At 45.5% G+C, this 25748-nt stretch overlaps 1 protein-coding gene across 1 annotated transcript; it reads right to left on the bottom strand.

Annotated features, from left to right (window-relative positions):
• Positions 1-25665, bottom strand: Lrrc66 (leucine rich repeat containing 66). The gene is made up of 5 exons (XM_032916121.1): positions 25428-25665; positions 22653-23099; positions 8845-9011; positions 3725-3914; positions 1-2211 (listed from the first exon to the last, which is right to left on the bottom strand). Exons 2-5 carry the CDS (start codon positions 23092-23094, stop codon positions 437-439), a joined length of 2574 nt encoding a protein of 857 aa, XP_032772012.1. The 5' UTR covers positions 23095-23099; positions 25428-25665; the 3' UTR covers positions 1-436.
• Positions 25666-25748: the final 83 nt, after the last annotated feature.

Here is a 25748-nt window from a genome sequence, read left to right on the forward strand (position 1 = left end):
TAAAATCTGTAAATGGGTTTACTGGGTGGACACTGTTGACTAAAATAGTGAATTTTGGAGCGCATATTTCTGAAGAAAAAAATATAGCTTTTAGGTTCCAGGATGACCATGCAGATTTGGGCAACTGCAGTTGAGGATGTGGTCCTGGAATGTGAGTGGGAGACGGGGTCTTTGTAGGGCTGACATCTCTCACAAGCTGACTGTTGGAGCAACAGAGCCCACATTTGCCAGAACATTCCATCATCTGCTGTGCAAGAGCCGTTTCAGTCTCACGCCTGTTTCCTGCCTCTGCCTCCCAAGGGCTGGGCTGACAGTACGTGCCAGTGTGCCCGATGTCTCCAGTGCTGTGGTTTGCACCCAGGGGTTTGTGCATGGTGAGCACACACTCTACCAATGGCGCTCTATCCCCCAGCTTATAAGGCTGCCATGTTTACTTCTATTTGGTGTCATGCTCCTCAGGATCTGAGGGATCTTGATCAGAACACGGTGGTGATGGTGAACTATCTATATTTGGGAATTCCAGGTCTCTAAGGGAGTAGAGCCAGTCTACTGCCTCAGACTGGGGCCCTGTGTCACCATACACAAACGTGCCTAGAGTCTCATGGTGTGCTAGCTTATGGTCTGGGGGTTGGGTCCATGTTGGTACATTCTCAGGGTCAAGGGGGCTAGAGTCATTTTCCAGATGTGTTTCACACACACAAGAGTCTGGACCAGAAATGAGAGTGTTTCCGAGGTGAGCTTCCTGCGCTTCACGCTTCTCTAGAGTGTGTTGTGACGTGATGTCTTCAACACTTTCTGCTGATGTCACATTGTCCTTGTATTCCCCCAAGTTCCTGCTCGGGAGGGGCTGGCTGTCCCCACCACTCTCCACAAATGCCTGTTCTTCAGTCAAGCTCCTTGTGTCCTGAGAACCCTCAGAACTAAGGGTAAACAAAGAGCCCTCATCAGAATCAGACTCGTAGTTGGTCACCAAGTCATCATGAAGGTCAAAGGAAGCATCTCTCTGCACAGCCTCCTCAGTAGCAGAGGCGACATCATAGCCACTGCCGCGTCTTGGCATGTGGGAGGGTGGGTCATTGTATAGGGCCTCACTGTAGACGTGGGCAAGTCTTTCCTCAACATCGACTTCCTGGAAGCTTGGCTGCTGTGTGGCCAGCTCTCTATTGGAATTGCTCACTTGCCTTTCCTCAGAAGATTCCATCTGGGAGCTCACGGCTCCCAAAGGTTCAGGGAAGCCCCTTCCCACACTCTCCTCAGCCTCTCGAGTGCTCATATGTGCTAGGGTTTTGGAGAAGGAAGCCACAACATCCCTTGGCTGTGAAGGGCACAATTCATCCCAACCACTATTGATAGAGTTGGGGAAAGTTCCCAGACGGCCAGCAACAGAAGACCTATCCATCGCATTGTCAAGGAGAGAATATTCCTGGGCCACTGTGTCGTAATGTGATTCTTCAGGAACGTCATAGTGATCCTGCCCTGGTGAAATCGGCTTCTGAGCATCAGCCCTTGGAAGCCCGTGGACTGCAGGGTGGGCTACACGGCCATTTGGAAACAAGCTGCCATCTCCACTTCTTGCCTCACCGCTGTCCTCGAATTGTCCTGGGCTCTGCTGACTACTGGGGTCCATCCCATTGCTTCTCAGCATCCGTTCTGATAGGACAGCACCATGTGGGATTGCCTCTGTCCCCCAGGAAGGATCCTGGTTCTCAAACAGATTTAGGTGGTGGGTAGTTTGGCATAGATCTGTCCCTTGGTGCTGTACATGTTGGGCAGCTTCCACGTCGTCATAGAAACCCTCGTTTGAGTAGGCATTCTTGGAGCCAGGCCTTTTGTTCAAGCATCTTTGTTGCCATAGTCTGTCGATGTAGGGTCTTGCAAAAGCCCCCAGGCAGAACGCCACCACAAATGTGATGAACACTGACAGGCAGACGGCCAGGGCAAGGTCTGGGGGTTTGTCTTCCTTTCTGTCAGGGACAGGTCCATCCTGGGGGTCTCTGAGCTCCATCGGGGACTGCAGCCATATCCCTTTGAGATCACCAGAGCCAACCTGTGCCTTCTTCTCCAGAGCGGAAAGGTGTGCGTCCATTCCTGCCCGGGGCTTCTCTGCTTTGCTCTGGATGAGGCTTTGCAAGTCGCCGGAAGGAGAGCGAGGAAGGTGTATATCCCTGGAAATTCTGATCTGGGGAGCCTCCACATACGGTTTCTCATTCTCTGCAAGAGGGAGATAGAAAAATACTCTGATGAGATGTTGGAATGACCTCAGGCTTCCAGAACTCCTGTGAACCCGCCCCAATCTTTACCTAGCTATATTTTCAAGCATATATAAGATGAGAAGCAATTTTATTCATTCATGTATTCATTCATTCATTCATTCTTGTTCAAGGCCCACAGTGTGCGTAGGGCTCTGCATACATTTTTGTAAGACTGGGAGGTATAAGCCTGTTTCTCATGTGCCCAGGAGGTTGTGTTTCTGGCTTCCTGCTTCCCTGACACCCATAGAGGAAGAAGCAGGATGAGAGGGCTAACACATGGCTTTTCCTTCCTCCATACACTCAACTACTTCGCATTTGCTAGAACATTCTATTGAACCTCTATTGCACCTGCCTTATTCTAGTGCCTTACTTGTTAGATGCGTGTAATAGTGTTAGTATTATAACTATTCTCCAGTTCTGGTAAACAGTAAAATATCCAAAGTGTCTTCTGTGCTCACAATGCCAGTCCTAGCTGATCACCACTTCCCTCTGCTCTTCAAGAATGTCTTCTAAACTTGGTAGCTACGGCCTTGCGTCTGCTTTAGTGGCAGACCCAAAGAGGTCAGAGTCAAGGGTGTTTTACTTTTCATAAGTCTTGTTTTCAGGATCGTTAGTGTAGCAGGGGGATAAACCCTTCCCAGTTTGCCCCATCTCCATGGTATAATCTGCTCATGGGAAAGGGATGAGGCTCAGATCAAATGTAACTTTCCTTTTGAAATCTCTGTGCATTTGTTCTGTACACAGAGGTCACACTGTAAAAGATAGTAAGCATTTGGAATAAATGTTAAAGTTTCAGGCTTTAAAGCTATTTCTTTAATCGATTATTAAGAATTGGGATGACCTTGTGATATTTTGGAAGCTTCTAGGCAAGATTTCTTTTCTAGCTAAAGACCTGATTCGTTTGTCTGCTTCTTTGACCACGTGAAAAAGACCACCAGAAGCCAAGGGAAATGCTGACGTGGCAGGGATTGTCCCGTGACCCAGCCCTGTGCTGACTGGAGCCATGTGGTGGTTTAAAAGAAATGGCTCCCATATGCTCATGGGGAGTGGCACTATTAGGAGGTGTGTCCTTGTTGAAGGAAGTAGGTCACTAGGGGAAAGATTTGAGGTCTCACAAGCTCAAGCTAGGCCCAGGGTGGCTCTCTCTTCCTGCTGCCCGCCTGCTCAGGCGTAAAACTCTCAGCGACTTGTCTGTCTGCACAGCAATGCGGTCCCTACCTTATGATAATGGACTGAACCTCTGAACGGTGAACCAACCCAATGAAATGTTTTCCATCATAAGAGTTGCTGTGGTCACGGTATATCTTCAGAGCAATAGAACGATGACTAAGACAGGTAGGTACTAGCGTCCTTGCCTTTTCAAAAGCCTGTCACTACTTTTAAGGAGACTGCCTTCTTACATTCACTTCGCAGGTAGAAATGGAGCCATTTCAGAAAAAAGAAAAAAGAAGACAGAGATGCCCCTCACTTACCCACAGACGTGTTGCAGACGGCTTTCCATATTTCCCTCCAGGATACAGAGGCGATGTTTTGGAAGTTGGCGTCGCTCTCATTACACTGCCGCTGGTTATCAGCCAAGCCAAGTTCCAGGTTGGGCCATTCTAGAGCAATGGTCACAATTGGTACAAGCGTGGTCAGTGCACTGCTTCTGAGGTCTACCACCTGCTTGAAAGAAAAAACAAATGTAGGTCAGTCTGGGCACACGCTATTACTGTTCGGAATAGCATCCAGGCCAAGAATTTCTCAAAATAGCAGAAAATTTCTTGGAAACAGCAGAGGATGGTTACCGAGGAGGCTGTGGAACCCAGGAGAACTGTGGTTGCATTTACTATCTCAGGTAGGAGCACATGGTTCTCTGTGCATTGGTGTCCGGCTATTCAGTATCTACGAGATGACGCAGGTCTCCCGCAGAGTTAGAAACGTGTGCGGAACCAGGGGACAGAAATGATTCAGTGGCTCAGTGTCAGGGCAGGCTGTGCTGAAGCTGGACACCACAGTACATGACACAGCAGGGTAAGTTACGTTAGGTCTGACTGTGACTAGTGCTATCCTGGTGTACTGTATGCCAGGCATTCTGCTGAGTGCTTTCTTTCTATATATCATCTCAGAGTCTCCCAAAAACTGCCACAGTTCCCCTTTTCCACAGAGAAGTCAGCTAAGCCACACAGTGTATTCCACACAGAACGTAGTTGGTTTAGGGGTCTGGGTTAGCACATGTACTCAGTAAATAATGCAAATTGTAAACCTGGGGTGGTAGAACACACTTGCAATCCTAGTAGATACAAACAGGAGGGTCAGAAGATAGAGGTTGGATAGCTTGAGACCATCCTCCTGAGCTATGTTAAGACTGTCTCAAAGAATGGGAGTGGGGGTTCCATAGGCTTAGAGGACAGAGTTTCAATATCTTCTGGCCTCGTAGCTGTGTGTCTTCGTGCCAAAACAACCCTCTCTGAGCTACCATATTAGTCTGAAGGAAACATTTGGAGACAGGTGGTGACAACAGAACAGAAGCTCAGAAAACAGAAAATGCCAACCTTGCTTTAACAAAAGAGGGCACGTTTGACAACTAGAAAGGTTGCATAGTGCCAAGGTCAACAATTTTTCACCTGTCCACCAAGAATGGCCAGAAATTCTCTATATGATCCAGGCTGGCTTCAAGTTCATGCCAATCCCCTTCCCTCAGCACCTTGACCAAGGCCAAATTTTAAATAAGTGTCTTAGATTATACAAATTCTTGAGATGAGGGAAGAGAAACAACCAAACTTCATCATGAAAAAAAATCACTAGAAATAGAGTTGAGTCTTTCATGAACTTAATGAGGGTGACTTCCTGTCCTGAGCGGCTAGCTATGTGGTTTTGATGCGCAGGGAAGGCTGCTGAAAATGGGAGGCAGAGGGTCGGGACTGGGAGGGAAAGCACTTTGCTTTGGCCTGGCATTGCCCTGGGTCAAAAGCTTCTGCCCTGTGTGCCTCAGCCTTACAGTGAGTTATCATGCTCTCTGGGCAGACATTTTCTTTTTTCGTCTATTTTTGCATCTTAGCCTTTTAAAAAAAATTACAAATCATGGCACTGAGAGCCAGTCTGGAGGGAAGGAAATGAGGAAATAATTCAGAAAGAATAATTTCGGAGAAAAGATGAGAGTGGAATTGCAATTTAGCAAAAGAAATCCCCATCCTGCAGACTTTGAAAGGTACATATATTCCGGGAAGGCTGGGAGACCGGTAGTGTATTAAAGCACAAATCACCGTGTCGAAGGAGACCGAGATAAGATTAAGAAAAGAAAAGCTAATTTGAAACGTCAGTGAAACTTATTTCATCCATTGAAGTATGCTGATGGATTTATGTTTTGAAAATCTATTTGGCTTCCGGGAAGGTACCCCCACGGGAAGATGAACATAACAGGGCAAATGTGAAATTCATCTTCCAGAGGGGAGAAGCCAACCGCTGTGATATGCAGCTCCCTGGTACCAAACGTCTTCCTCACGGTCCACCGCCAGTATTTAGAGCTACTGCCAACAGCACAGAAGGGAGTGCCAAGCACAGGATTGGGAGAGGGTTCCTGGTTCTGGTGAGCTGCGGATTATGGCTTTCTTCCCAATATGCTCAGAGTTGATTTATAGCTATTATTTTTAACCTTGAGCTTTGAAGACTTATAAAGTAGAATAAAATGCACAGGAGGGAAAACACAGGACAAATTCCACATATACATGTGCCCATAACCAGGTATGGCTCCTTCACAACCTGCCAGTCTCTTGCCATTGAAGTAGGGAGCACCGCCAAGTGAAATGGGGAGCACCGCCAAGTGAAATGGGGAGCACCGCCAAGTGTAGTGGGGAGCACCGCCAAGTGAAATGCGAGCACCGCCAAGTGAAATGCGAGCACCGCCAAGTGAAGTGGGGAGCACCGCCCAGTGAAGTGGGGAGCACCGCCAAGTGAAGTGGGGAGCACCGCCAAGTGAAGTGGGGAGCACAGCCAAGTGAAGTGGTGAACATCGCCAAGTGTAGTGGGGAGCACAGCCAAGTGAAGTGGGGAGCACCGCCAAATGAAATGGGGAGCACCGCCAAGTGAAGTGGGGAGCACCGCCAAGTGGCGAGCACCGCCAAGTGAAGTGGGGAGCACCGCCAAGTGAAGTGGTGAACACCGCCAAGTGTAGTGGGGAGCACAGCCAAGTGAAAGTGGGGAGCACCGCCAAGTGAAGTGGGGAGCACCGCCAAGTGAAGTGGGGAGCACCGCCAAGTGAAGTGGGGCTTTTCTGCTCTAATAACTTCCATGGCAGACAGAAGCCAAAGTGGTTCCCCATAATCCTACGTTCTGGCACTCAGGCTCTTAAGCAATTTCTTTCCTCCAGTGTAGGTGGACCGTTTGATTCGGTTTCTAGCCAATCGTCTCCAGCAGTAACAGGGGAATGCTGCTTTCGTGATGATCCTCCATAACATAGAGATGCTTTTCTTAAGGAGGGCAGAGAACACCAGAGAGACTACTACCTCCAAAGAAAGATGGTCAGTCTGGTGGAGAGCACCTCAGGGCAATAACCTGAGAGCAGACTTAACCCAACAGCTGATAAGGAGTTGAGCCCTCAGTCCAACCTCCCAAGAAGGACTGAAGTCCTGCCTACCTTACTTAGGTGGCTGTTCAGGTGTGACTGCAGCCATGACACCAGTGACGTCCCTTGAGTGACCATCAGCTGGAGGACCCCACCCCCTCAGCTAAGCTATGTCTGAGTCCCTGCCCCACAGACATTGCAAGGTGATCTATGTGTGCAATTTTAGCTAAACTTAGGTAAATCGTGCTGCATTGATAGACAATGAACACAGCTACGCCAGAGCTTCTCCCATTAGCCATCCCTTTGTTTATTCAACAGGTGTTTTAAAAGGCACCCGGCTTAGTTCTAGAAACAAAATCAGGGATGATGTGTGCTCTGCAAGTACGTGATGACCCTTCGGTGTTGGTGAGGACAGGTAGGCATGAACAAGTAACTCTGCTGGCACCAGTGCAGTGAGGCAACACGGAGCCATGTTGAAGGCTTCTGAAAAGAGAGTAAGGAAAACCTCCTCGAGGAAGTGACAGTCAACCGAAGCTGGGGGAACTCATGGCCTTGCTCTTTTTGGGTAGGAGAGACCCGGAGTGTACTCAGGCAAGGCATTCATGCACAAGGCGACAGCAGCTTGAAATGAGGCTGGAGAGGCAGGCAGGGGTCAGGCCCTGGCTGTAAGGGTTCTAAGCAAGTGGAGTCACACTGTTAGATCTGTATGTTACAGAACAGCTTATAATCACCTCAGGCGATGTTTTAAGCTCGTTCTTGCAGGGAACCACTGTACAGATGGGAGACTAAGGCACAGAGACCCTGGAACTTGCTTGTGACGAGGTGGAGAGTCTAGACTGGACTCCACCCCACCCCCAACCCCCACTTCATCACTGCTTCCTCAGTCTGTCTCCATGAGGAGCGAGGGGTATTCAGGGAGCCATGGTGGTTAGAAGGGAGCAGTGGAAGCTTATCTTTAATAGTACTTTATATAATGCTGGGGAAAAATCTATGATCTCTGTCCAGGCTGCCTAATAGGACAGCCATTAGCCACATGTGGCCACCGAGAATTAAAATGTGGGGATATAAAACATGCGGCAGAGATCAAAGGCTATGTTTGAAAAATGGAATGTAAAATATCACCTCAATAATTTTATAAAAATTATTCAGGTAAAAGATAATTTCATGTTGCCCTACTGTGGACACCAGCGGTGTTTGGAGTAACACGTGGTGTGTGGTGAGTGGTGCACACACATATGAACTGATATCACTGATCACTATTGATTTTACTGCCCATGTATGCTTTGGACATAAAAACTAGTGGGTCATGGCCAGCAGTAGCAGGGGCTGGGCTGGTGATATCTCATCATGGTCCTCTGTGGCTCAGAAAGACGTCCCAAATGATCCAGTTTGTGCAAGAGCCTGGGCAGGTAGTATCGTTTCTTTGTTTGCTTGTTTAAGACAGTGTCTCATTCTGTAACCCTGGCTGGCCTGGAGCTCCCTATGTAGACCAGGTTGCCTTCAAACTCTCAAAGAACACATTTAATTCCTTGCCAACTGGTCAATGAAAAACTGGAGTTGAATTTAATTTGATTTGGTAAGTAATATAACAATTTCTTCTTTCCTTCCTCCCTCCCTCCTCCCTCCTCCCTCCCCTCCTCCCTCCCTCCGTCTTTCCTTCCTTCCTTCCTTCCCTGCTGGCCTTGAACTTGGTATGTAGCTGAGACTGATCTTGAACTGAATGATCCTCCTACTTCTACCCGTCCCCAGATTACAACTAGAGATTGAACCTAGGGCCCATGGCATTCTAGGCAGGCACCTTCCCAACACGGCCACATTCAACCTAATACGTGACTTCTTGCTGTTGAGAATTCTTATTAAGTTCGTGTCCATGGTTGTGATCGTTAATTTTTGAGCAACAGAGTTCATTTGTTTCAGGAGGTCTTAAATAGACACAAACTTTAACAGCCAGTACCCCTGCACACGGAGGCATTTAAAAGGAAACAGCCCTCTAATCTAGTTAACCACAACCCTGGATATTTAAGATGGTTGTAAGATAGATTTTAGAACCTGTAATTTTTTGAGTCCTTTGAAAGCTTCTGGGTGAATCGTGCGGATCTTGTTCTTTAAATAGATGCTCTCCAGCTGCAGACAGCCATGAAAACCAGACAGCCCAATGCCGACTCCCCTGTTGAGTGACAGATCCACACTGCACAGTGGCTTCAGCTTCCACAGTCCTGTGAAAAGGAGAAGCAGATTAAAACCTAAACCGGGGCTATTTGCTGCTGCACGGAGTGTGGTGAAAACTGGAGATATTAATGGCTCTCGGGTGGGAAGCTGTTAGAGTGTATTCACGCTGTGAAAAAATAAGTGGTCTTAAGAGAAAGCAGGGCCAATCGGCATGTGAACTTACTGAACAGGAAGGGAAAACAATGAAGTCGAAGTGTACAGACTCTCATCACAATGTTCTTGGGGGGATACGCATTACAAGCATATGTAGGTATGCATTTTGAGTAGGTGGAAGTAAGGAGGTGAATCAAATTATTAATTGTCATGACAGTGTGGTGTTAGATGGCTGACGGAGGGAAGAGGAGGTTGAAAAAGCTTTCTGTCAACTTTATGTACACTGGTTCTTTCTTTCAAATGATCATGTGCTAATTTTAATCACACATTCACTTATTAACTTATTTGTCTGCTTTATATTTCTATGTTCATGGTGCAGTGCATGTGCAGAGGACAGAGGATAACTGTCTTTTTCTTTTCTTCCACCATGGGGGCCCCAAGATTTGAACTCAGATCGTCTGGCTTGGCTGCAGGCACTTTTTTTTTTCCTGCTGAGTTGCCTCGCTGGTCTAATGTGTGCTCTTTTTAACTAAGAATCAACTTCTAAAAAAAAAAAATCGAACTATGATTAAGTGAGGTGATTAACAGATGTTTGTTAATTTGATTAACTATGAGTAAAACCGAATGATATGCCTATGTTAGCATAGGAAAAAGTCACCCCGAGGCTATATAAATGGATTCTTCCAATTTCCAAGTTTTCGTATTCATTTTTTAAAGCTTTTTTTTTTTTAAATAAAAGGTTCTCCTTGTGCATATTCACTCTTCATGGTCGTGTAGTACATAAGAATATTTTTGTGCAGGTGTATACTGTATGTTGAGCATCTACCCCTCCCCTATCCCTTCCTGTTTGTCCCATTTGTTCTGTTGGAGGGTTCTGGTAGGTGCTATTTTTCAAAGCTATTTTATTGGTTCTTATACCTCTACCTCCCTTCCAACCGTCCGATACTAGGTAGGAGAGAAAGGTTAGAGGGGAGAGGGGGCCCGTGGGGCGCTTTAGACTACTTCCTGCTGATTAGGGGTATTGAGTTTCTTGGGGCCATTCCAGTCTTCATTGGAACCCTCCAACTTCTTCCTCTCAGCTCTTTGCTCATGACCACTTGACAAACCCCAACAGCAGGGACCAAGAGCAGGGGAAGCAGCAGCCTCCACAGGCTCTCTCTGCGCTCTTTTTACATCCTCTCCAGAGTCCCCAGCATTAAACTATCGGCAACTGGTAGAAATCACGCCCCTGCCAGTGCACGAGACAAATCGTAAGCACCTGCTGTGAAGCAGCCTCTTACCCCACTCTTAGGATTAACACAAGAACATGTTTATAGGAGATATCTGGGTTTTAAACAAGCCGAAGTCCTCACTGTGGGTTCTTATTGTACTTCTAGGTCCCACATGTGCACATCTTTGTTTTTAGCCGCATCCATTCTCATAACTGTGTATCACTGGTGTTATGACTATTTTTAAATATTCTTGGATTTTTTTTAAAGATAAAGAGATGGCAGGCAGGCTTTTCTTTCCAGCGTGAGAATGAGATGGAGATCTAGCCTCTGCCTTCCCATTTCACAGAGAGAGAGAATGAGGTGGAGATCTAGCCTCTGCCTTCCTGTTTTACATTGTTCTGGGAAGTATGCAGAAGTTCCCGTTGGCACTGAGACGGTTAGACAGAGAAGGAGGTGCCAGTCACAGCAGCCTTGCAAACTCAGTTCCCAGATGGGTCTCCCAGGGAGGTGCTTGCAATTTCACGTTTTCTTCAGTGCTGTTCTCAAACGTCAGTCTTTAACTTCTATGTAGCAGACCAAATTGGTTTGGTTTCAGAGGGTTTATTCTGATTATGAGGAGAGAGGGTAACATAACTGAAATATGTAGGTGGGCTTTGCTACTTTGTGGGTTCTTCTTTTCTCCACTCTTTACCTCCTCCCCATTTACCCCCATTCATTAGATAGGAGAGAAAGAAGGACAGGATGAGAGAGAGAGAGAGAGAGAGAGAGAGAGAGAGAGAGAGAGAGAGCTGTGAATCTAACTTTTTTCTTGTTTCTTCTTTGAGCACAACTACTAACAAACTGAAACTAACCCCCACCCACTTCAACAACCAACCAACAACCGCCCACCCCATCAATCTGAGTCCTAGCATTTATATACCCTCTTAAAAGTTCCCAGTATTCCAAATATCACACAATTGCAGAAATTATCGGCAGCTGGCAAACCACACCTCTGTGCTCTGTTCAAGCACGAGGCAAATCAGAGTCAGCTGCTACTGACAGTCCGAAGCAGCCCCATATCCCCACACCTGGGATCAAAACAAAAACACATTCTTATAATATTTCTCTTTTTTAAAGAAGCCAAAATTCTAGAATTCTCACTACAGAAATGTCTGTACCATATAGGTAGCCTTATACTCAATTAAGTTACATAGATTAAGCCAGAGAACTTTAAATTCAAACATTCATCAAAAGATTATGATGCTCTTGGTGCTGACAACAAGCTTTCCCTTACTTTCCCTTGAAGCTCGGTGTGGTGGAATAAGACACGGAGAAGAGAAATATTACTTTTTAGGCAGAGTGGGTTCATTGTCCACACCACACCTCTATACAGTTAGCTGTTTGTCTGTCCTCCTGACTACCAAATGGTCAACTCTTTCCTGAGCAGCATGATGTGAACCCTGTGATGCTTGGAGTGTAGTGTTTGGCCTACCCAGAGATCCAAAATCATCTAGCTAAAAGGAGTCAATACAAAGTCTTTATCTCTGGCTTCTCTGGAAAGATTATGAGTTCCAGCTTGTGTAACTGATTGAAGGCAGCCTGCTTTAGATGGGGCATGAGCTTGTAGAAAGCTATTATTTCTTTGAACGAGAGAGAGAGAGAGAGAGAGAGAGAGAGAGAGAGAGAGAGAGAGAGAGAGAGAGACTTGGTCAGGAAAACTATATCAGAAAGTGACGAGAGAAAGCCAAAGGTGATACTAGTTAGCATTCATGTGTGAGAAATACTGTATTACTTTGTAAACACCAGTGCCCCATCTTCCCACTCTTCCCAATTCTTCACTCAGCTCCTTCTCTGCTCTACCACAGTGCCGAGGGGCATTCAAATGGAGGCTGAGGAGGAAGGCCAGTTGTCAACAACCTCCAGAGTTGAACGCAACCTCTAAAGAAGACACATTTCTTCGTGCAGAGGCTATTCCTCCACATTTAAATGTGCAAACATATGGGCCTGGGAGGGGCATGTAAGGCAGCACTGGGAGAAGCACCACAGGCTCTCTGACATTCCTTGTGCTTGTCTCGCCTATTTAGAAATGTGAATTCATGCTTCCTAAAATATCCCAATGCTTAACTGAACTAAGTTTCTAGGAGCTCGATGGAGGAAGAGCATATACTAGCTTTGATGGGCAAGGAAGCAACTATTTGAAAGTCCTGCTTAACTGTGCGCTCTTTTTCCTTTTCCTTTTTTCAAGACAGGGTTTCTCTGTGTAGCTCTGGCTGTCCTGGACCTCACTCTGTAGACCAGGCTGGCCTCAAACTCAGAGGTCGACCTGCCTTTGCTTCCTGAGGATTAAAGGCATGGCCACCACCTAATTTTTATACTCTAAGCACTTCAAAAATCTTTCACTTTTAATGTTCCCAGAGTCCTGAGGTTTCTTGCCATTTACAAATAAAACACCAAGGCATAAACTTTCCCAGTGACAGGGTAGAATGACCTGAGTCAAAGCTCAGATGTCTTAACTATTCATGACCCTGTATCTGGGCCTCAAAACTGTATACGACAAAACAGACACGGGCAGATACCAAGAGAACTTGAGTGTAAAAGGGAAAAGACAGGATTAAGAACTCACAGGGTGTCTTAGTCACTTTCTTATGGCTGTGAAGAGACACCATGATCAATGCAGCTTATAAAAGAAAGCATTTAATTGGAGGCTTGCTTCTAGTTCAGAGGTTTCGTCTTTCATTATCATGGCAGGGAGCATGGCAGCATGTGTGCCAGCATAGTGTTAGAGAAGTAGCTGATAGCTCTACATACAGATCTACAGTCAGAGAGGATCTGGGTCTGGCATGGGATTTTCAATCCTCAAATCCCACTTCTACTGATACATTTCCTCCAACAGGGCCGCACCTTCTAATCCTTTCAAACAGGGCCATTCCCTGGAGACTCAACATTCAAACCTATGAGCCTATGGGCCACTCTTCTTCAACCTACCACATTCTACCCCTTGGTTCCCATAGGATTACAGTCATATCATAATGCAAAACTGCATTCAGTCCAAGTCTGTCACTGTGTCAGTCAGTCTGTCACTGTTTAAAAGCCCAAAGTTCAAAGTCTCTTCTGAGACTCAAGGCGATCTCTTAACCGTTAATTCCCTGTAAAATCAAAATCAGAAGTCAGATCACAGACTTCTAGCGTACAATGGCCCGGGACATCCATCCCCTTTCCCGAAGGGGGGAAAGGGGACACCGTGAGGAAATACTAGACTAAAGCAAGACCTAAAACCTGCCCGGCAAACTCCAAATTCTGTGTGTCCCGAGCTGATGTCAAGGGCTCCTCAGATCTCTACCTTCTCTCATCTTTATCGACTGCATCACATTTCTTTCTTCTGCTCCCCGTTAGCAGCTCTCCTCTGCATGCATCCGGCAATGCTGGCGTCTCCAGCATCTTGGGGTCTCCAGTGAAATCGAGGCTTTGTCTTCAAGGCCTCACGGTCGTCTCTGGGCCTCCATGCAGGGACACTCCTGATACACGCCTGGCTTTTGCAGCTCTTCTTAGCTGCAGAGGGAGATGCTCACAACTCCTGTATCCTTCCCTCTTAAAGCCAGAACCACGCGGCTGAAGCTAACAAGTTCTGGTGCTTGACGTGGATTCTACTTGGCCTCTTGTTCAGTGACCTCTGCAGCAGCTTCCTGTTAGGGGTCACTGCCCTCACTGCCTAAGTTTCTTTAACTCTTTTCACAACTTGGAAGCTGAGCTGGGTGGAACCTTGCCCTGAGGTCACTATGCTCTTTATTCTACTTAGCACCAGGGTTTTCTTTAAACATTTTTAACTCCTTGAGCGTGGCTTTAGCTCCTTTCCCTTTCCTGATGCTCCCTTTCTTCTCAAAGCATACACTTTGCATTTCTCCTTGTCCCCATGCTCCTTTTCATTGCAGATCTGCAGAAGAGTCACCACTGGTAACCATGAGATACAGTCAATACGAGGCCGAGGCTGTCTTGAAATCTTTTCGACCAATGCCATTGATCCAAAATGCTGCAGTTTAGCCTAAGGCAGATTTTTTTTTGACAAGGGCAAAAAGCAGCCACATGTTTGCCAAAATACGGCAAGAATGGTCTCTAAGCCACTCACTAACATTCTCTTCTGCAACTTCTTGAGCTGGGCCCCACAGCTTCCCTGAGCATTGTCTTCTATGCTCTACGATTGCCCATTAAGCCTCATTTAGATTGTCCAATTGCTTTTCTAGTCCAAAGTCCTAAAGACTTCCATAGTCCTCCAACAAACAGCATCGTCAGTTCTGTCACAGCAATACCTCAGGGTCCTTGATACCAACTTCTGTCTTGTTTTATTATTTTATGTGTATGATTTCTCCTCCGCTCTCTCTCCCTCTCTCTCTCTCTCTCTCTCTCTCTCTCTCTCTCTCTCTCTCTCTCTCTCTCTGTGTGTGTATCATGTGTAATCTTGATGCCTATGGAAGTCAGAAGAAGGTGTTGGGTCTCCTGGGACTGCAGTCACAGATGCTTATGAGCTGCCATACAAGTGCTAGGAATCAAACTTAGGTCTTCTGTGAAAGCAACAAGAGTTCTTTTTTGTTGTTGTTATTTTTTAAAAGATGTATTTATTTTATTAATATAAGTATACTGTTGTTCTCTTCAGACACACCAGGAGAGGGCATTGGACCCTTTTGCAGATGGTTGTGAGCCACCATGTGGTTGCTGGGAACTGAACTCAGGACCTCTGGAAGAGCAGTCAGTGCTCTTAACCACTGAGCCATCTCTCCAGCCCCCACAACAAGGGTTCTTAACCTATGAGCCATTACTCTAGTTCTGGATGGATCGTTTATATAAGCCAATTGGATCAAGCATTTTGATTAGACTATCACTTCAGCGAGATTCTTACCGATTGTGTGTCTCCTTGATTTATTGATGAGGGATGTTGAACTATGGGGTTTTTTCCTTTTTCCAAGTATCCATATGTTGCATTGTTAAGTGCACTTATGTCTGGGAATATTTCAGGTTATTATTATCTTTAAAGAATTACCCTCCTTATCACTATGTAGAACTCTTCTTTATTCTGGTAATTTTTCTCATTTTGAGGCTTTTATCTGGAATTACTGGAACTTCTCTGGGCTGGGAAGTGGCTCAGGAGATAGAGTGCCTCTGGGAAAGTGTGAGGACCTGGGTTCAGACGCTCAGCGCTCTCATTACATCTGAGCATGGTAGTGCGAGTCTAAAACCCCATTGTGAAGAGGCAGACTCGTGGGAGCTTGCTGGCCATCCGGTCTCGCCAAAATGGTGAGTTCTGGGTTAAGTGAGAGACCCAGACTCAAAAATTAAGGTGGAGGGCTGGAGATATGGCTCAGTGGGTAAAGTACTTATCACACAACCATGAAGCCCAGAGTTTGGCCCTCATAGAAAAGAAACCAGGTGATGTGGTAGGCCACCTGCAGACTCAGCAACCAGGGGTTCGAGTCAGGATCTCTGGAGCAGGGTGGCTAGGTGCATTCGCCAAAACTGAACACCCCAGGTTCGGTGAATGACCTTGCCTTAACAGAAGGTGGAGATCATCCAAGGAAGCCACTTGTCATACTTGGCACATCCTAGAAATGTTTTAATTGGATAAATGTCTAATCAGGTTGGTTTGTGGACAGACAGGTCTGTGAAGGATTATCTTGCTTGATCGTCCAACCCATTCTGGGCAGCACCATTTCCTGGTCAGGTGATTTTAGCTCCTGTAAGGAATCTAAGTGCAAGCCTTTAAGCCAACCAGTGGGCAGCATTCTTCCACGGCTTCCGCATTCAGATTTCTGCCTTGAGTTCCTACCAGACACCTTCAGTAATGGAGTGTGACTCGGAAGTTTAAGCCAAATAACCTCTCTTGCTCAGGCTGCTTTTGGTCAGGGTGTTTTATCAAAGCAATGAAATAGAACTAGAACACTCGGTGGTAAACTTGGGCCTTCACATGCATGCACATACGTATGCATACATGCTCATACATAGGTGTGCTCACACAGAATGCAGGCGTGCATTCACACTCACACACATGCATACCTCATGTTATATACATATAACACATTAAGACAGAAATAGAGGAAAATATGTGGAGTCGACATATGCATCACACACACACACACACACACACACACCCACACACTACTTTTCCTTTCTGTGTCTGTCTAGTAGTTTATCTTTCTCCATCCAGCTTCACTACAGCATTTAGACCCTCCCCCATAATAGTCTATCTACCAACAGTCAATGATGGACTTATATCCATCAATAAAAAACAACAAAAATGTAGTATTTATGATAACATGAGTAAACCTCAAAATAAATACACTGAAATAATGATGCTGGACTGGACCAGAAAGTACACACAGATGCCTCCTGATGGACAATGACTTTGCATTTCAATAAGCCCATCATAGGCTAAATATATCATGTCAAAAATGCCTTTAGTAGAACTAACCTACCAAATAAAACTTTACATTATTAATATTATAAACATTCATAGCTTAATATGAAGTACATGGTTATTGGCTATTTACCCTCATGATCAAGAGGCTGACTGGGAGCCATGACTCTGCCACTGTCCAGCGTCACGCAGAACTATAGATTATGTATCAAAGACCCCAGAGGAACAAAAACAAAATGCAAAGTATGTTTAGGTTTTGACTTTTACTGTCTATTGGAATGTTTGGGCCCCCAAGACTTGGAGTCTGCACATAGCCGCTGGGACTGTGCCTCCATGTTAATTATGATTGGTGAATAAAGATGCCGACAGCCAATAGCTGAGTAGAAGAGACATAGGTGGGGGTTAGGTTTCCCAGGCTTGGGACCACAAAAAAGAAGAATGTGAGGAAAGGAAGGAGAAGGGAAGCATTGGTCCTGAGGGCTGCTCAGTTGGAGTTGAGGGCAGTCCAGAGGAACTGGTAAGAAATAACTCTGGGGATAGGAACGTAGAACTTAACAACATAAAGGGTAGACAGTCGCCTAGCTATTGTGCTGCTTAAGGCTTGTTAAAAAAATATAAAGGCTATATGTGTTTTTATCCGAGAAAAGGCAGGGAAGAAGCCCTGATCCGGGATTTAAATAAATTTCTACAACTGAAGTACAGTTTCTACGGACTGGGTGTTGTTCTGTCATCGCTGTAAAACCAAAGACATATTCAGTTTGAACCAGCGCAAGCCAAGCTCTGTCTGTACTGAGTAAGTCCATTCATATAAATGTGAGCTCACAATGCAGGAGAGAAACCAGTGTTTGCTTGAGCTGAATGGGGAGATGAATGGGAAGGACAGAGTAGACAAAGGGTGTGGAGAAATGTCTGTGGTGATGGCTCGATCATCTCTGGAGAGGGGAGAATGGCTTACCATGAGAGCACAGATCCAAGAATGCTTCAGGCAAGCAAGGGTAGGGGCCTCCAACACGACAGAGGTCCACACGACCACGAACTTCGCAACATGGCAGTTGAGAAATACCCTGAATTGCATACAGAGCTCGAACATTTGCAGATCATCTGAATAACTTTTAATATTCTACTGTACCCGAAATCAAAGAAGAAACGAGGACAGAAATGACTGGGGTGGGCCTCACAGTAAGAGTTGCAGGGCTATCCATCAGCACCAAAGGGAGCAAACTCTCTCTTGCTCTTTCCCTCTGATCCCCTCTTCCCTCTCTGTCCCTTCTCTTCTCATTCCCTCCCCCTTCTACTCCCCACCCAAGTCTCCCAAACTCTAAATAAACTCTATTCCATACTTTAAAAAAAGGGAGCAAACAGTGTTAAGCTATTTTATACGATGCCACTCTGAATTCTGCTCTTTACACCGTATCTGTGATCTTTGCTGACCCTGCATATACCTCATATATATGTAAGACTTAGGTTAAGTGAGCTGTTTAAGGTCAGTAAGTAAACAGAATGAGGTAAGATGCTTTTATTCAACTTCTCTCACAAAGCCAACCTAGGATTTCCCAGGAAGGGTAAATTTGAGACTTAGTATCAGGAACCTCTTCCAGCCTTAGAAGGTTAAATTTTTGTTTTATTAAGGAACTGGTGTGGTTTTTATAAATGACCTTGCCCACATAAGGTCTCCCAAGATGGAGTTAACCAATCCATGTTAATGGATAATCCAGGGTGCATTTCCAAGTGGGGAAAATGTGTTTCTTATTTGAGCTACTAATGATGGGTAGTTGAAATGAACAAAATTGCGCTGTGCTGGCCGGTACTGGGACATCCTGTGGCAGTTAGATTCCATGTTTTCAGAGAGAAACATCTGATGCTGAGAAGAAAACTCAGAAGTGGCTTTGAGGAAATGGAATTAACTACAGAACTTCATTCCGATGATTACCTAGGATATGAAGGGACGGAATTGAATCATTCAGTATCTCAGGGGCCAGAGACAGTCCTATTATTTCCTGGAAATCATATCAGGGTCAGTAAGTAAAAGGGCGGTGCCCAGAGTCTAGCCACCACTTCAGTGAACACTGTCTTGAACTTTGAACTTCTGCATACCTTCCTATGTGCTCATAAGGTAACAAAGCACATTGCCTCTCTGGGGTTATGGCTTCATGCTCCAGGTACTAAAAACTGGAGTAGTGTCTAAAATGATCCATGGAGAGACGTTTTATTCAGTGTCCTCCCTTACTGTGATCAAGGTATGAAAGTGACTCAAAGTCTGGTCCTCTTAGCTTAATGTTGTCATACATTTTACGTCTTTAGAAATTGAATTGATTTGGGGAACAATGGTTATTTGTATTTCTATAATCCAAATCTGGTGGATAAAAGAATACAGAAAGCTTTTGTTTTATAAGACACCGCATTTTGCTTTCTTGCTCAATTCTGTTCCTTTCGAATGTCAGTTCTCATCTCACTACAGCCCTCTGGTTTCTGAAACTTGGGTGGGTTAACCTGAGGATACCAGCCTGACCTGTCAGCCTCCCTGGAACCACAGAAAGGTGTTTGCCCCAGCATAATTACTCTATAAAGTACTGAAACACTGCTTGGTGTGGGACTTAGGGGCTGACCCCATTGCTTTAAATTTCTAAACTATGATTGCTGTGGCCCAGGTATGTGTCCTCAAGACGACATGTGTTATAGGCTTAGTCCCCAGTTCAGAGCTACTGAAAGAAAGTGGAACCTTGAAGAGACGGTGCTCACCAGGAGGTTGAGGCCACTGAGGACATGCCCACGGAGGGGACTGTTGGTTATGGAGTTCTTGTGCTCTCTCACGGCCTGATGATACCACAAGGTTAGACACTTTACCAAGTGCTTCTGTCACGATGTACAGATCGAAACAGGCCTTAGAGCAACAGAACCAACTGCCCTGGGCTGAAAACAATGATGTAAAACTTTCCTCTTTTTGAGTTGGTCATCTCAGGTAATATGTTAGTTATACAAAAACCAGTATGCTGATTTTTAGGCTATTAAATGTTAGTAATTAAGTTTTTGGAAGTTAATTAAGTTAAACTACTCCAAAGTTATGGGTGGAAGGTACACACGTATCCTTAAGGTTAAATCCACGTCTGGCTTCTCTTTTGTATTGATCAGCACCTGACCCGGGTGCTTCCTCAACATAAAGCTTATTGGTGACGTCACAGCAGACTCAACACAAGATTACTCGCCAACACCTTAGTCATTGTGGGGCTTCAACTTTATAATACGGGGCTTCTCTGAGTGTCATATAAACAGGCTCTATTTAAAGATACAAGCCATGCATTAGGAAGCTGTGTATGCTACATGACTAGTTGCTTGAGAGCTGCTTCTGGGCAGCTGCCCTCTGCTCATGAATTAGAGTGGGTTATGGACCCCATTCATGGCAAGAGCTATTTAACATTTTAAAAGAGAGTTTGAGATCTAGAGAGAAGCAGATTAATCATTTATTTCTAAGTATACTATTGTCAATTTGCGCCAAGAGAGCAATAAAAACCAATATTTGCAAATCATTTTCAGGTTTCCAAACTACCTTTCCATCTTTTAATGGCTGCCACGCGCTGAGCACGCATGACTTTCTGCATTCCAGCGGCGTGAGGGATCTTTTACAGAATCTTAGCAATTTGAATATAGCTTACGGAGCCTGATTTATGACGACGCGAGTTAACATTACTTTTTTTTTTTGTTTGTTTGTTTACAATGTATGGAAGTGTGTCACACAACCCCTGGTTCACACCTGCTGTATTGCGTTCAATGTTACATGAGCTATCTACCCAAGATTTTATCAGAGAATGGACTTTGTGTTCCACAGTTTTCTTCAAGCTGCCTGCTAACGTAGGTGTCCTGAGAATGTCTAAGGGAAGGTGAGTCCAGCAGCACCGCCTGACGGGTTAGGTGCCTGGTTAGTTTCTTTCCTGTCGCTGTGATAAACTATCTTAGTTAAACCAACGTATGGATAGAAGGGGTTTGACTCACAGTCCCTGAGGGCCAGAGCCCACTGTGGCCGAGGAGGCGTGGCCACGGGCAAGGTGGTGCAGGAAGAACGACTGGCAAGGGACCCAAAGTCTGCCCCAGTGAGGTACTTCCTTTAGCAAGATTTTTGTTCCCTTCTAAAATTTCTGTGATCTTCCCAATCAGTGTCACCAACTAAGGACCCAAGTGTTCAAACACACAAGCCTTTGGCAGGAGTCATTTGATCCTGAAACTCCATCAGGCGTGTATAATACGTGCATTCCTGACTTTCGGTGTTTGTGACCTATGGTGGGTTTATTGTGATTATAGACCAGGGAGCATCTGCATTATCTAGACGTTATCATTAGGCATATAAGCAGAAAAGCCAAGGAGAAAAGGGCAGGTCAGAAGTCGGGACATGCCCCAAGTGGCACGTCTCACTAACTCCTCCCCTCGGAGGTGGCATTCAAGGTTGCATGGCCAGTCCTAGTCAGAGTTGAATAATGGGTGTTGCAGGACATTCAACCTGGGGCAAACTTCAAGTGTATGTTGACAGCAGGTAGTGAACTCACATCACAAAGGGACTGGCTAAAATGACTGTGATGCCCAATTAGATCCACACGTTACATAGATTGTGGGGTCCAAATCTTCCTGTCTTGAAGGCATCATTTGCCAGAGTTCTAACAGAATTCCAGAGGCAGGGGTGGCTTGGTTTGCTTTTCCATGGTTTCCTTTACCATTTCCCCTCTTCTATTCTTGAAGCCAGAAGTTTAACCTCACAAGGAAGAAGCCCATCTCTACCCTGGACCTTTGGCCCGAAAGTGAAATTACATTGGTCTTAGCCCCCTGGAGAACACATCTGTCTTCAGGAGGGAGGGTCAGATCTCTTCACTTCTTTTTCACCCGATGACCCTGTTTGTCCCCCAAGCTGCCCGTTCCTTTTTCTCTCTATCTGAGGAGAAAGCAGGGCTGCGCTTCTGTCAGCTGCAAAGCTTAGGCAGAGGAGCCCCGAACCTCAGAGGGGGGAATTGCCAGGGTTTTCCTCAAAGGGCTTTGAAGAAGCACAAAGAGAAGGCTTTTCTCCAAACTGAAAGTCTGAAAGGGGGATGTTCTCTGAAATTCCGTCCCAGCTGAGGAACAGGACTTGGAATGGGAAGAGGAGGACTGGGATGAGTCTCTTCCCCTGAAAACACCCTTGTTGGGGCTCTGAATCAGAAATTCCCTTGTTCCAGAAAACTGAAGGCCTTGTCTCCAGGGCCCAGCTTAAGCTGCAGCAAGGAATTCTGGTTTTGGTTTCATAGTAGGAAGTTTTATATGCAACTCTATAATATTGAGATATTCCTGGTCTGCATTTGGATGACAACTAAAAAGGCAAAATGTGTTTTAAGAAGAAAGAAAATGTGTAAATATTTAATGTTCAATTTAAATTGTATTATATATTAAAAATACCTTATACATTATTTCTCACTGCTGGCATGTATTAGTAAGTATATATAGCAAACAGAATAGATAGCATTGCCAAGCCTGGTGGCTCTCATGTTAATCCCAGTACTTGGGAAGCAGAGGCAGGCAGATCTCTGGTCTACATAGGGAGTCCCAGGCCAGCCTGGGCTACAGAGTGAGATTCTCTCACAAACAAACAAACAAACAAACAAACAAACAAACAAACAACTGAGCACCAAACCCCAGACTAAATACATCAGAGATTATTATCTAGCACCCAGATAGTCCTGGTGTTTCTTGACAAACTCATACAACATTAATGTGAATGAGAAAGTGGGACATTATTCTGCACTAATTGTAAATTCCTCTGGCAGGCAGTGCCTCCTGGAAACGCCTCGATTGTATTTGCTGGGTCACCGCTTTGCTTTTTCAGCCGCTTCCTTGAAACTGAACATAACACAGAACTCTTGTTGACCTAACACGTCAGTTCCCCACATACTCTTTCTCTGCCTCACCCAGCCTTTCAAAGTGCTCACCTTTAGGAATAGGACCGAGTTGATTCCTTTGAAGTAGCAGCACCTTTAGCCGGGGATGTCGGCCATGGAAGTGACTTCTGTGGCGCTTTTGCTGTGAGGAAGAAGGCAGGGGCAGATCCAGGCAGAGGGAGTGGATAACGTAGTCGCCAAGGTTTAACATCTCCAAAGCATGCAAATTCGAGAGACGGCTGAGGGTCACTTTTGACAAGCGATGATTAGTGCGGTCCAGATGGTTCGTGTGGAAGAGAACTCTAAAGAAACAGGAGTTCCTGTCCACGGCGTCTGTTTTCTGGGACGCATGTCTTGTAGAAGACCAGTTTGCCAGAAGATCCCCATCCTGCTGATGAAGGGAAAGACTGCTTTTTCTTGATGGGTTTGTCACTGTTCCCATAAAGCAAAGACCTGTAACCATGACAGTAACTCTGGCGTAGAAGTCTTTCATAATGCCTGGGAAAGGGCAAACAAACCAGACCACTCAGAGTAACGTATAAGACCAAACAGCCAATCAACAGCAGAAAATTTAATCTCCAACTTAAGATTTAGAAAACACGCGTAATTATCAACCGAAGCGAACATTTGATTTCATAGAAATTGGGTTCTGAAAAGAAACTGCCCAAAAGGTGTAACTGCAGACTGAAGTGACGTGGAGACATTTAGTGGAAAGACCTCCCCTCTGTCTTCATGAAATGCACACTGACCAAAGCCTTACCTCTGCTTTCCCAGTATCCTCCAGCCTGCGCTCTGCTCTCTGGTGAGTCCAACTTCCTCCCACAAAGCCTCGGCTCGGTGTCCCCAGCATTGGGCAAAGTCTGCTCTGCTTATCTAGAGCACCGCTGTCCTGAGCTTTATGACATGAATGACTGCAGTAGCACTGAAGCAGGAACCTCACGGGTGCGTGCACACAAGGTGCAGTCACAGACCAGACACTGGAGCCTTCCTGACCAGAGCCACACCAGAGCTTTATGTTTATGGCTTTTGGTACTTCTCACATGATTTTAAAACCTTTCAAGTATGCACAAAGTAAAAAAAAAGGGGGGGCATGAAAAGGACATTCTGCTCCCAAGCCAAGAGATGTCATAAAATATGGAAACTTCGAGTCTTTCCCCTCTCAGTCTGCAGGAGGAACTGAGGAGTTTGAAAGCAGTGTGTACTCCGTGCAAAGACTGAATGATCGAAGCAAAGCACCTGTAAGAGGTGGGGGAAATGGATTCACTCGTGAGATTTGCTCTAAGCTAAACCCTGTGAAGACAAAAGCAGAATACAAACAACTTTTCTCAGCCGCCAATCACCCGTTCCCGCCTGGTCTCACTGTCATGTTTGAAATACTAGAGTAGCTTTGCTGGGCTTCCTGCCCCCCACCCCTCATGCTCGTCCTCTCCATGGTAGGTAGCTCCAGGGATCATCCATTCCCTCACCCCAAGCCAAACAGCATTTTCCACACGCATTTTTCTCCTTCAAAAATTTTAAGTGTTTTTTTAATAGCCTATAGTCCAAATTCCCAAAGTAGCCATTCAAAACTTCCGACTGTAGCTACCCTAACCCTAACCCTGATGAGCCACTCTTGTAGGGTAATTGCAAGCTGTGGTCTGGGTTAGGGATGTGTCTGTCCACCTCACAGTAGGTTTTTCTAATCTGCCTCTAATCCTCGATCGATGCCATTCGCTGCTGCAGTCTGAATCATGCACATCCATCAAGTCTCATCTCCATGCGTAGGGTCTGAACCTGCCTTTCTCACAGTCGCCAATGAGCCTTTGCTCCCCCGGTATGGTCAGTGAATATTGACAGAATGGATTCAGTACCGTTCGGCGTGACAGAATGCCAATGCTATCCACATTGTTAGCACACAAAGCAAAAGAAGAGCAAGGATCTCCCCCCTCCCCTACAGTGTGCCTCAGAGCTAAGGCTCTGGAATCTGTCGCTGTCTATGCTTTCTCACAAACGAACGCACAGAATGAAGGGCATTCTCCCTGCAACTTCCAAACTTTTGTTTCATGCAAGGTCGACTCTCCCATATCTCAGAGGACATCTAAATTTAGGTACAAAAACTGCAAAGGTGCCCTACCTCAGCGAGGAGTAAATGATAGCATCCCCCTTACGCAATACCAAAAACTGAAGTAATTTTCTTGGTCAGAGAGAGATTTATTTTGACACTAAGGTTGCAATCATTGCCCACACAACCGGATGCCAATCTGATGTAATAATAGCAAAACAAAACACAAAACAAAACAAAAACAATGATCATAAGTTTGCACATTCAACAGGGAGGAACAAGATGGGGTTCAAAGGTACATTTTTAAAACAGGATATAAATGAAAGGTCTTTATAGTCCTTTCAAGGAGAAGAGACTGATACGTGGATAGATTTGCACTAAAAACAGGCAGATTAGTATAATTTTATGTCTAAGATGAAAAGAAACATTGTATTACACACAAATGTCAATGTGTGAGGCAAAACAAAAACAAAAGAAAAGCAAAACCCCCCCAAACCCCAAACCAATCAACCAACCAGACAATAGCAGCAGAGCACTCCAGAGGAAAGGACAGTGATTAAGGAGAAGGTGTCTCTTTCGATTCCTTCAGGTTCAAGTGTGAGGAAGCAGTTAGAAATAACTAGAGACGTGTGTACGTCAGAGTGAGACAGAGAAGGTAACAGGAAAAACCCAAGTAGAGAAAAGATGAAGATTAATTCTTTTCTAAGAAATTGGAAAAAGAAACTGGAAACAGTGAGTGAAGCCCTTCAGGTAATCAGACCCGGGATTCCGTCCCTGGGGCCTACCTTAGGTGGTTTCTAACTGGTCTGTCTCCAGCTGATCCAGCCAGGGGTGGATTTTAAATCTGTGCCCTTGAGGCTCCGCCCACCTCACCCGCTCTGCAGCCAGCCCAACCCTTTCATCTCTGGGCTCTGCCCTTACGGAGTCCACACCATTTCCTGGGCCACGGGGGAGAAGCCTTCTTATAAGGCCCAGGAGGTGAGAGCATCTAAACTGCGAATGGGCAGCTTTCTACCTCTGACTGCAGAAAGGTCGAGTAAACAGGTCTCAACGCCCTCTCCTCCCCCATATTTAGATTCTGTGTGTTTGTGCTAATGTAGAAGCTC

Source organism: Rattus rattus, chromosome 11 (genome assembly GCF_011064425.1).
Source record: "Rattus rattus isolate New Zealand chromosome 11, Rrattus_CSIRO_v1, whole genome shotgun sequence".
NCBI lineage: Eukaryota > Metazoa > Chordata > Mammalia > Rodentia > Muridae > Rattus > Rattus rattus.

Excerpts from the sequence above, each read along its gene's own strand:
- Lrrc66 (XM_032916121.1), bottom strand. The coding sequence starts at position 23,094 with ATGAAAGACTTCTACGCCAGAGTTACTGTCATGGTTACAGGTCTTTGC. Across the intron at positions 9,012-22,652 it reads ACTCGGTCCTATTCCTAAAG|GACTGTGGAAGCTGAAGCCA; the intron begins GTGAGCACTTTG and ends TCCTTTTCACAG. Across the intron at positions 2,212-3,724 it reads CGTCTGCAACACGTCTGTGG|AGAATGAGAAACCGTATGTG; the intron begins GTAAGTGAGGGG and ends TCCCTCTTGCAG.